This window comes from Microtus oregoni, unplaced genomic scaffold (assembly GCF_018167655.1).
Source record: "Microtus oregoni isolate MIOR12 unplaced genomic scaffold, Mior012 000091F_ref0000469, whole genome shotgun sequence".
NCBI classification, from domain to species: domain Eukaryota; kingdom Metazoa; phylum Chordata; class Mammalia; order Rodentia; family Cricetidae; genus Microtus; species Microtus oregoni.
In genome coordinates, this window is record NW_024544600.1 from 432806 (window position 1) to 445119 (window position 12314).

At 49.1% G+C, this 12314-nt stretch overlaps 1 protein-coding gene across 1 annotated transcript in view; it reads right to left on the reverse strand.

Moving 5' to 3' along the window:
• LOC121442510 (plexin domain-containing protein 1-like) overlaps positions 1-12314 on the reverse strand; it is a 55553-nt gene that overhangs the window by 36766 nt on the left and 6473 nt on the right. Inside the window, exon 2 of the mRNA XM_041644109.1 lies at positions 10689-10867. Within this exon, the coding sequence (XP_041500043.1) occupies positions 10689-10867 (179 nt within the window). The remainder of the gene's footprint in view (positions 1-10688; positions 10868-12314) is intronic.

The window sequence follows — 12314 nt, forward strand, 5'->3', positions numbered from 1 at the left end:
TCTGTGAATTCAGGGAAGCCTGGGCTACATATGAAGTCCCATTCCAGCCAGGTGACATAGTGAGACCCTGTCTCAAAATGAAAGAAAAGAAAAAAAAAAGCCAGATGTGGGGTCTCATTGTGTAATTTTAGTACTTGGGAAACTGAGGCAGGGGGATTGCTACCAGTTGAAGGGCAGCCTAAGCTATAGGGTGAGTTACAGGACAGCCAGAGGCCAAAAGGAAAACCTGTAAATAAACAGGAAAAGGCAGGCAGGCCAGCAGGAAGAAGGTAGGAGGGGAGGCAGGAGAGTGAAGTGGCCTTGGTCAGCCCAACCCTGCAGAGTCAGAGCCAGCATCTCCAGAAGATTCTCCGGGCTGCTTATGCAGAGAAAAATATAAAAAAATAAAACTGCAGATTTAAAAAAAAGGTCTTATCCAAACATCATTCATCCTTACGGAGATGGTGGCTAAGAGCTAGATTGTGAAGCAGAACCGACATTCTTGTCTGGGTTCTGCCACTCACTGGAAGTGTGACCCTGGGCAGGTGACTTCAGTTGTTCATTCTGGATCAAGAGAAAACAGAACATCTGAATCACCTGTTTTGAGCTGGAAAGACAGCCAAGTGGGTGAAGGCACTTGCCACTGAGCCTGAGATGGACGTTCTATCTCCAGAACCCACACAGTGGAAGGAGAAAACCCATTCCCAAAATGCATGTTTGTGACCTTCACACATTTGTGACGGCACACATATTACACAAATGTTAAAAAGAAAGAGATGCTTTGGCCGGGCAGTGGTGGCGCACACCTTTAATTCCAGCACTTGGGAGTCAGAGGCAGGCAGATCTCTGTGAGTTCAAGGCCAGCCTGGTCTACGAAGTGAGTTCCAGGACAGCCAGGACAACACAGAAAAACCCTGTCTTGAGAAACAAACGAGACTACAAATCCCACTTCTCTCGTTGTGTCTGTGCCGTGAGTGTGAGGCTGACAGGAAGGAGTCAGGTCTCTTTCTCCTATGTGGGTCCTGGGGATTGAACTCGGGTCATCCTGGGGTTTCTATTGTAAAACACCACAGCCAAAAGCAACTGAGGGTAGAAAGGGTTTACTTCATCTTCCTTGCAGGTAACAGGCCAGCACGAGGGAGTCAGGGCAGGAACCTGGAGGCAGAGACCCTGAGGAGTGCTCCTACTGGCTTGCTCCCCAAGGCTTGCTCTAACTGCTTCCTTACAGAACCCAGCACCAGCCGCCCAAGATTGGCCCTGTGCCCACAGTGAGTCAGCCCCTCCCACACCAGTCATTAATCAAGACAAGAATCTACAGCCTTAGCCGCAGGCCAATCTTATCTGGGCACTTTCTCAGTTAAGATTGACTCTTCCCAGATACGTCTAGGTCTGTGTTGACAAAAAACACCCAGCACGGCCCTTCACCCACTGAGCCGTCTTACCACCTGTTTCCACGTTATAACTCTTGGTGAGGCTTTTGCCAGATGCAGCCCCAAACCTTGGCCTTCCAGAACTGTGAGGTAAATAAACCTTTCTGTTTCTAATTAATTAATTTTTTTTGAGGTCTCAGTTCCGATATCAACATAGTCAGGCATCATGGCATACCCTCAGAATCTCAGCACAGGGAAAGAAGGGACGAGAGAATCCCTGGGGCTCCAGGGCCGGTCAGCCTAGCTTGATGCAATGAGAGTCTCACAAAACAGACAGACAGACAAAGTAGGTTCTGATGGTGAAAGTGGTAGCCCAGTCACCATTCATAAAAGCTTCCTGATGGTCCAAATAGAAGAAAACCACTCTTTGCTTTGTTTTTAAGACAGAGTCACTGTATGTACCCAGGCTGGCCTTCAGCTCCCAGTTATCCTCCTGCCCCTACCTCAGCCTCCTAAGGATCGCAATTCCAAGTGTAAACCACCGCACCCCACCGTCTTCTCTCTCTCTCTCTCTCTCTCTCTCTCTCTCTCTCTCTAATTTTTCCCCCAGTTCTTCCAGACAGGGTTTCTCTGTGTAACAGTCCTGGCTGTCTTGGAACTCGCTCTGTACACCAGGCTGGCCTTGAACTCACAGGGATCTACCTACCTCTGCCTCCTGAGTACTAGAATTAGTAGGCGTGTAACACCACACCCGGCACCCCACCATTTTCTTAACTATTTTCTTTTTACTGGCCATTTGCTGGCTTCTGTGCGTTGTGTTCTCCTAAACACCACTGTGGTGAGCACATTTTCCGTATGTCAGACGCCCCTGCGTGAAAGCCACAGTTAGGACTCCATGCTGCTCAGGTTTGATGGTGCTTCCCGACTCTGGGAATCCGAGTCTGCATTTCAGGGCTGGGATTCCGCCCCACTGCACATGAACACCCAAAGGACAGTGTCTCAGGCTCCCAGGCAGGGCGTTCTCTTTGTCCCTGAGATTCGATTTTTGTAGTTTCAGGTAAAGCCTGGGAGCAATCTTTCTGCTCCCAGCCATTTAACATGTTTGGTTTTTATAACTCTATGAGGCTTTATTTATCCCATTTTACAGATGGAGACACTGATTTAGAGTGATATCTTAGCAAGAATACTCTCTTAGCCTGTTTTGGCTGCAATAACAAAATACCTTAGACTGGGTAATTTGTAAACAAGAAAAAATTATTGCTCACTGTTCTGGAGGTCAGGAAGTCCTAGAAGGAGGTGTGAGTGAATTTAGTCTCCCATGAGAGACTTACAGATAGCATTTTATTGTTGGATTTTTATTTTATAAGGGCATTAATCTGATAGCCTGAGGGCTCCACCTTTACAATCCCAGTATAGCACTTACAAGTGGGGCCGTGGGAATCAATTTTAACACACGAAGTCACAGATAATAGAAGATACACACTACCTCACTTGGTACTAGAATACAGTGACCGACTCTCCTATGTGTCTGGAGCATAGAAACGTCCCAAGATACTGGAAAGTCCGCATTGAGAGTGTCTAGGGGGCTGAAGAGATGGCTCTGAAGTTAAAAGCACCTGCTGCTCTTCCAGAGGACCTGAGTTCAGTTTCCAGCACCCTAGTCAGGTGCTCATGACTGTGTAGAATCCTAGCTCCAGGGATCCAACACCTCTGACCTCTGCAGACACCTGTGCTCGTAGCTAGTAAGCCTTTCTCTTTGTTTTTGGCAAGGGAGTTGTTTTGTTGTTGTTTGTTTGTTTGTTTTGAGACAGGGCTTCTCTAGGTAACTCTGGATGTCCTGGAACTTGCTCTGTAGTGCTTGAATTCACGGGGATCCTCCTTCCTCTCTCTTTCTTCAGAGAGAGGGATTACAGTGCTGGGATTAAAGGCTTGCGCCACCATCCATCACCCTCCAGGCAAGTCTCTTTCTTCAAAAGACCATTACAGGAAAACCAGGATGGCTGGCCACTGTGGACCACAGCCCACTTCACACCCAGCGTGCACCCCTGCAGCCCTGCCAGGGCCAGCCTTCGCGGACCTGACCGGGCATCGTCCCTGAGCCAACAGCATCTGCAGCACAATGAAACCTGGGCGCAAGGCTCAAGGATTTTCCCAAGACAAAGCAGACAACCTGATTAAAAAACAGAAAAGTCGGTAGTAGACTCTTCTCCAAGGAAGATACACAAATAGCCAATCAAAACACAGGAAAACTTTCAGCATCATTAGTCGCTGGGGAAACTGACGTCAAAACAGCATTGTGAGTTGGGAGTCAGCATACCTGTAATCCCAGTATGCAGGAGTCTGATGCAGGAGGACAACATGCTTGACTACAGGCTATAGTAAGCTCCTGTGTTGACTACAGGATGGGATTCTGATCAAGCAAGCAAGCAGACATCCTGCGGGGAGGAAAGCTTGCTATGAAAGCAAGAAGACCTGAGTTCAAATCCCCAGCAACCACATACAAGCAGGGCAGGGCCATGCCCTGGTAATCAGTGCTGAAGAGCGAAGATAGGTGGGTCCTGCTAGCCTAGCCCAATGGGAAGCTTTGGGTTTAGTGAGAGATCTTGTCTCGTAGGTGGGCAATCGGCAGCCCTGGGTGAACGCTGCTTAGGGCAGAAACAGGTGAGAAATAGACACAGACTCCCTAGAGACCCTGGCACCAGGTAAATGGAGCAGAGGTCCTTCGGGGCTACCTGAGTCCACCCGGGATGGGTTCTCCTCTCTAACACCACTGGAGGCCACTAGGGATGGGGAGCCCCTCCTTCCTTTGCTCCCTCAGAGGAGGAGGAGTACCTGCTGTGGGCAGGCAAGGATCACAAGACAGCCTGGCTCTAAGGAGGGAGGAGACAAGCAATACAAAGGGACACAGGTACTGCAGTGCGGGTGCCAAGCAACATGAGGCAAAAATAAGACCATTCCTTCTGGTCCATCTCAGCTCCACAGCTGCCAGAAACAGCCATATCGAGAGCGTTCTCTGAACCCAGAAGCAACCTAAGAGTCTCCCCCCAAGCCTCCGGGGACCAGGACTCAAGTCTCTTCACTGTCCAGTCTCCTGGGCTCCTCTGGGTTCTAGAGGGCCACCAGAAAGGGATGCAAGCCAGAAGACAGCCTGCAAGATCCCCAGAGCCCTGGCTCTGGTTCCCGGCTGTCATGGGTTTCCTTTGGTGCAGCTGCTCTCCCGCCTCCATTCTTGGCAGAGGCCCCCGTGCCTGACTCAGCCCAGCCCACAGCAGGCCCACAGGGCTGGCAGCTGAGCCACTGATTCACTGGAGCCTTGAGCCCCAGGGTTTATATTTGTCCAGGCAGCTGCACCTAGCGTGGGACAGGTCCCACTCCGGCCCACTAAGGATACGCTGACTCCTTCCTGATGTAGCATCTGAAACATATTCAGAGAGATTTCATCCTAAGCCTTCACCTCCCACTTCTTAGACAGAGCAGGGGACAACTCCATAGAGGAGCTTTCTCTCAGATGGCCTTGTTCTTTTTTAAAAATTGATTCATTTGTTCATTTTTTGAGACAGAGTTCTTTGTGTATCTCTGGCTGTCCTAGAACTCAGTCTGTAGACCAAGCTGGCCTCAAACTCAGACATCTGCCTGCTTCTGCCTCCATAGTGCTGGGACAAAAGGCATATGCCAGCCGAGCAGTGGTGGCACATGTCTTTAATCCCAGCACTCAGGAGGCAGAGGCAGGTGGATCTCTGTGAGTTCAAGGCCAGCCTGGTCTACAAGAGCTAGTTCTAGGACAGGCTCAAAAGCTACAGAGAAACCCTGTCTCCAAAAACAGAACAAAAGCAAAAAAAGGGCATGTACCACCATGCCTAACTGCAGTGTGATCTCTTGGTGAGTGGTTGTGAAAGGGGTCATGAAGCCTCCAGACGGTGGAAGTCACGTGCTCAAGTATTTCCACGTGACACATTTTCCTGGCTACCACCCTGGCCACTGTTAGCTATTTCTTTCAGGAAGTTTGAGACAAGATCTCACTTTTTGTTCTAGAATTTACTACGTAGTCCAGACTGTCTTTGAACTAGTAGTAATCCTCCTGCCTCAGCCTTCTGAGTGCTGGGATTACATGTGTGAACTATCACACCTCATTTTTTGTTTTAGTATTAAGTATTCAACTTTGGGTCTCCCATGCCACTGAATAATATACCTAACTCTTTTTTAACCATTTTTATTTTATTTTTTGAGATAGGGTCTCTCTACCCAGCCCTGGTGGCCATGAAACTCAGGCTAGCCTCGAATTCATAGAGATCCTCCTGCCTCTGCCTTCTGAGTGCTAGGATTAAGACATGTACGACCACACCGGTCCAGTTTTGAGACTAAGTTGCCCAGGCTAGTCTTGAAATCACCCTGTACCCCTCTCAGGCCTTGACTCTGTGATCTCCCTATCCCAGCATTCCTCACCATTATAAAGATGGCTGGAGAGACTGCAGAAATGGCTCTGCGGTGAAATGCATATGAATTCCTCCAGACCTGAGTGGGGTTCCCAGCACCCACATTCACTGACTCATAACTACCTGTAATTGCAGCTTCGGGGGATCTGACACCCTGTTCTGGCCTCTGAAGACACCTGCACACTTATGCCATAGACTCTCAGAGACACACACACATATACATAAATATAAAATAAATGAAAAACAAATCTCATTTAAAAACTTCAAAATTGGGGCTGGAGAGATGGCTCAGAGGTTAAGAGCATTGCCTGCTCTTCCAACGGTTCTGAGTTCAATTCCCAGCAACCACATGGTGGCTCACAACCATCTGTAATGGGGTCTGGTGCCCTCTTCTGGCCTGCAGGCATACACACAGACAGAACATTGTATACATAATAAATTAAAAAAAAAAAACAAACTCAAAATCACCTGGACATCTTAGATCCCAGAAGCTCTCATACCCAGACAACCACATGCAGAGTTTTGTTTCTTATCTCCTTTTTCACAGGAGTGATAATGGAACCCAGGGTCTCACACACATGCTGGGCAAATACTCCCCCATTGATCTATGCCCCTACCCCAAGTGCAGGCTTTTAGTTTTTGAAATTATTTCATTTTATTTATGCGTACAGGTATTTTGCCTTCACGTATGTCTGTGTACCACATGTGTGTCTGGTGCCTACGGAGGCCAGAGCAGCGTCAGATCCCTGGAAAATGGAATTACAGACGGTTGTGAGCTGCTTTGTGGACACTTGCGACAGTACCCAGGTCCCCTGGAAGAGCAGCCGGCTCTCTGATGTTCTCTCCAGCCCCTTGTGGGGTACTGAGAGGAATCCCAGGCTTCAGTGATACTGAACTAACCTTCCCGGAGTGGAGCCAAGGAATGTGACTTTGTTTTGAAGCCCTGGTGTTACTGAATCCCCGGGGGCTCACTGAATGCCGCTGCTCCTTCCACACACCCACAGATAATTGCTTCCAGAAGTCTTTGTCTCTTGCTTACTTCCTGTGATGTGCAGACTGGGACTCGGGCCCTCTGACCACCACATCCGGCCCCTGAGCAGGTGTTAGTTATTTAATCCAGAGTCCGAGAAAGCAGCGAGGAATTGGGTAAGCTAATGGGAGTCCCGTCCTTAGGGACATCTCATGGTCTGACTGTCCACTCTACTGCTGTAGGAAGTCTTACAGCCAGAGGTTACCCGCCCCCTGGGCGTGGCCTCTTATACTATGTATGCTGATGTAGAGCATGTGTCCGGCCTCTCTGTTCTGGTTGCGGGATTCGGTTTCTGGTCTCCGTTCAAGCAGAGGATTCTGATTTGTGAGTCTACCCCTAAATAAACAACCATCTATGTCTCAGTTCTGCGCTAGTGTGGGATTCCTTTTAAGCACACTACCATTCTTCCACACCTTCCCTACTCCTCAGTTCTGAGTGTTCCAGAAAGCAAGACAGAATGAGAAGAAGAAGCGGGCTTGGAGAATCCACCTCGGGGCTGGGATGAGGGCCTGTTGAGCGAGCCATTTACTTCAGGCACAGTGATAAGGGAACCAAAAAGTTCAGGAGTTGTTGAGAAGAACATCTTAATATGGAATTTTAAAAATCAACGTTCGAGCCAGGCAGTGGTGGCGCACGCCTTTAATCCCAGCACTTAGGAGGCAGAGGCAGGCGGATCTCTGTGAGTTCAAGGCCAACCTGGTCCACAGAGCAGTTCCAGGACAGTCAGGGCTACACAGAGAAACCCTGTGTTGAAAAACAAAACAAACAAACAAACAAAATCAACATTAGTTAGTGCCAAACGCTGGTGATATTTTGATGAATGAAATTTAAGAATGTTAAATAATGACAGAATCGGTCATGATACCAAAGTATTTCAGAGACTGAGCTAAAAGCAAAGCAGAATCAGAAATGACGCAGGGATACCAACAACAGCAAACCCTCAAAGCTTATGAAATACCTTTAGAGAGAAAAGATGCTTCATCCTTGACGCAAGAACAAGAACGAGGACTTATGTATTTAATATTTATTTAATATATATTTAATAAAAAGGCATTAGAAATTTAAAGCATGGCCAGGTGTGTGTAATAAGACCCAAGACCTTAGCACAACTGACTCCATGATGGAAGTAACATTCAGGCCACGAAACTCAACACATAAATAGTACCACCCGTCAAAACAAAAACAAAGGCCTAATCCATCAACGTCCATAGTTCTGGGAAAGTCTCTAAATGTACTGACCTTGGCTTCTGGCTTCTGTGGTTCTGTTTCTGGCTAACTGCTCTTGTTAACAGAAGTATGTCAACCCAGAGTACGGTTTTCGTGCTTAAAAGCTCACCCTGAGAAAGGCTCGGTGCTACACTGGGATCCCAAGCATCGAGCGTAGTTGCTGGCTGGCTAATGAAGACTTTCTATGGGCTTAAACCCGTTCCTGTCAGTCTTCTCTGGCGGGCACCCCACACAGTGTGGTGGCTCCGGTTGAAGGCTAGCCCGTCCTATATCGCAATCCCAGGCCAACCCAGACAGAACGCGGTAGTGACAGTGACTACTCCAAAAGCCTTCAGAAGTGTATGACCAGGTCAGGGATAAGAGAGACATTAAACCTCAGTTTTCGTTTCTGAGACGGGACTTGCTCTGTAGGCTGGACTGGCCTCACACTCTCAGCAATCCCGCCTCAGCCTAGGATTACAGGTGTGAGACAGGGGTGGATGTGTGCTGAAATGGGGGTCTCATTGGGTCCCCGGGCTGGTCTTGATTTCTTAGTTATCTTCCTGCCTCGGCCTCCCAAGTGCTGGTATTATAGGTGCGAGCAGCCATGCTCTGTGGTTACAGCATATCCCTTCTCAGTGACATTAGAAGAAAATGGTCAGATGCCCTCAAGCTTTGAAAGGGGGGAAAATAATTAATTTATTTATTAGGTTTTTCAAGACAGGGTTTCTCCGTGTGACAGCCCTGGCTGCCCCGGAACTTGCTCTGTAGACCAGGCTGGTCTTGAACTCACAGAGTTCTTCCAATGATTAAAAGACAAAGGAGGAAGTGTAGGGTTGCAACTGTGGAGCAGGTAAGCAGTCTGCTAAGTTGAGGCAAATTCTTATATCTAAGTATTTGTTTACTTTGAAGACAGGGTCTAAGTAGCCTGGGCTTACTATGCGGGTCGAGGATGACCTTGACCTTCTGACCCTTCTACTTCCACCTCTAGCGCACTAGGATCGCAAGCACCTCCACGGCACCCAGTTTATGCAGTTTTGGGGATGGAACCCAGGGCTTAATGAATGCTAAGTGAGCACTCAATCAACTGGGTCACAGCCCAGCTCCCTTGATGACAGCTTTGGCCACACTGAAAATTACATTTGCAGCCAAAGGATGGCATGTAAGAAAGCTTCCGGAGCCGGGTGGCAGCGGCGAGCACCTTTAATCCCAGCACTCGGGAGGCAGAGGCAGGTGGATCTCTGTGAGTTCGAGGCCAGCCTGGTCTGCAGAGTGAGCTCAAGGCCTGTCAAAGCTACAGAGTGAAACCTGTCTCAAAACCAAACAGACACACAAAGCTCGCTCATTAGGGAATTAGGAAGCAGACCAATTGGAAAACAATAGCCTAGAGGCAGCGTGCTGGGGAAGGGGTTGGGGACTGTAGGGTCTTCTGTGTTCATTCCTCTACGCTTCAAGGATGGTTTCTGGCCTGTGTGGCCCAGGCTGGCCCTGAACTCCAAGGCTCTGCAGATTCTCTCACCTCAGCTTTATACTCGGCTGGGCCCAGAGGCACACGCAGCCACTTCCCACTATCAGCTCTGCCTGATGCTTAGAAGTTTCTGGAAGTTCTTCAAGACAGGAAATAAAGATGCTGCAACGTGCATCTTCTTGTTGCTACTTCTCGTTCTGCAGCCTTTCTGTACCCCGAGCCTCCACCCTTCCCTTCCCACCGCACACTCTCTCACACTCCACCCAGACACAAGCCACCCGCAGTGGCAGTCTGCAGGCATGTGAACACAGGATGCAGAATTCCTCAGTCCCGGGTGCAGAGAACCTCCAACTCACACTCACATGTGGATTCAGAGGCCTCCAACTCACACTCACACGTGGGTGCAGAGGTCTCCAACTCACACTCACGTGGGCGCAGAGGCCTCCAACTCACACTCACGTGGGCGCAGAGGCCTCCAACTCACACTCACGTGGGCGCAGAGGCCTCCAACTCACACTCACGTGGGCACAGAGGCCTCCAACTCACACTCACACGTGGGTGCAGAGAACCTCCAACTCACACTCACGTGGGCACAGAGGCCTCCAACTCACACTCACACGTGGGTGCAGAGAACCTCCAACTCACACTCACGTGGGCGCAGAGGCCTCCAACTCACACTCACACGTGGGCGCAGAGGCCTCCAACTCACACTCACACGTGGGTGCAGAGGCCTCCAACTCACACTCACACGTGGATGCAGTGGCCCTTCAGCTTTCAGAGCTGTATTTCCTCCCCAGAGCACTCCCCGCTCCCAGGCCCAGAAACTTCCTCCTCCCTGCCAACCGCCTCTTGCTGTGGCCCCTGTACTTAACCTTCAGGGCCCCGCAGTCTACAGAGGAGGCAGATGCGGTGGAGTGGAGCCTGGACTGGCATCTGTGCCACCTTCAGAGTTGTCCTCCCTAAGTCACGTCATGCAGACTCAGTGCCAGCCTGACCGTGCATCCCGGAGCAGGTTACTTCGTTTCTCAGGGTTCTGGCAGAAGCCAGCAGCCTACAAAACTCAGAGATGCTTTGATCCTATGGCCTAGCCTGGAGTCAGCATGCCTCTTCTTCCCTAGGATCCCCGACCATTCCAATCTCCACATCAGACACTTAGACAGACCCCAGCTCCACTCTCCCGCCGTGTTGGTTGAGCAACTTACCACCACCCTGGTCCTGTTGTCCGGTAGTGTGTCAATGGCCAGGGAGGCCCCACCCAGGTCCTGGCTTAGCTGGGTCCTGCCTGGTTTCAAAACCTGAGTGGGACTCTCTCGGGCTCTCCGACTCCATCCTTGCCTGGTCCTCTTAACAGTCCAGCCAGAGCCTTGGCCTTCTCCACGGCCTGCGAGAAGAGACAGAATGCTGAGTGCTGGCGGTCCTGAGGAAGAATTGAGAAGGGGTCCAGACCGCCTGTCTTGCAGAAGCCTCAACACTACACCATCACTGAGTCTGGAGACACTTGATGACCAGGACAGAAGGTTCACAACACAGATTGAGAGTCGTGTGCCTCATACCATGCCCAGGAACATGCACAAGCAATGCTAAACCCCCTCAACACAGTATGTCTGACAAACAAGAATCTGAAGGTATGTCTGGTAAACACGAATCTGGTTCAGAGGCTAAAGGTGCGGGGGATTGAACTCAGAGCCTCTCACGTGCCAGGCTCTATCATTGATCTATACACCCAACTCTATCCTTCTACCTTCTTTCTCGTCTTCTTCTTTTTTCCCCAAGACTGTTTTTCTGTGTAGCTCTGACTGTCCTGGAACTCACTCTGTAGACCAGGTTGGCTTTGAACTCACAGAGACCCACCTGCCTCTGCCTCCTGAGTACTGGGATGCACCACCACCACCTGGCCTTTTACTTTCTATCTCTTGGTTTTTTGAATACTCCCTATGTCTCATATAAGTGGACTCATACAATACATCTCTTGTGACTGGCTTATTTCACTTAGCACAATAACATCACGGTTCAGCCATGTTCATTTTGAAGACTGAACCGTGTCCCATGCTAAACCACATTTGCTTACCTGGTCATCTGACAGTAGAAACTTGGGTTGTGTTCATGAGTTGGCTGTTGTGAATGATTCTAAGGGGAACAAAGGGCACCAGCATCTCTCTGGGGACCTGTTTTCAATTCTTTGGGTTATGTGCCCAGAAATGGAATTGTTGGCTCCTACGGTAATTCCATTTCTTTCCATACAACAGTACGGAACATTCCATGTGAAATGCCTATGCTAGTTCATTTGTTTGTATATTTTAAAATGTTTTAATTTCATTTTATTTTACATATATGGGTGTTTTATTTGCATATAGTGCCCATGGAGGCCAAAAGAAGACTTTGGATCTCCTGGAATCATAGCTACAGATAGTTGTAAGTAGCTGTGTGGCTGCTGGGAACCAGGTCTGGGTTATCTGGAAGAGCAGCCAGTGCTCTCAGCCACTGAGCCGTCTCTCCAGACTCAGTAGGCCAGTTTTTCTTCTCAATATTGCCAGAGGTTTCCTATTTCTTCACAGCATCGTCGTCAAGTCTTGTTATTTCCCAGGGTCTTGGAGTAGCTATTCTAATCAACGGACAAGAAGTGATATGTACCTGTGGCTTCGATTTGCATTTCTTTAATAATTAATAACGACGAGCATCATTCCATGTGATATTGGCTGTTTGTATACTTTCTTTGGGAAAATGTCTTTGGCCCATTTTTAAGCCTGGTGACTTGCTGGCCAGGATCATAGTTTTGTAAGCTATATAATAACATCTTTTTTCTCTGCCCACTGGACCCTGTTGCACCT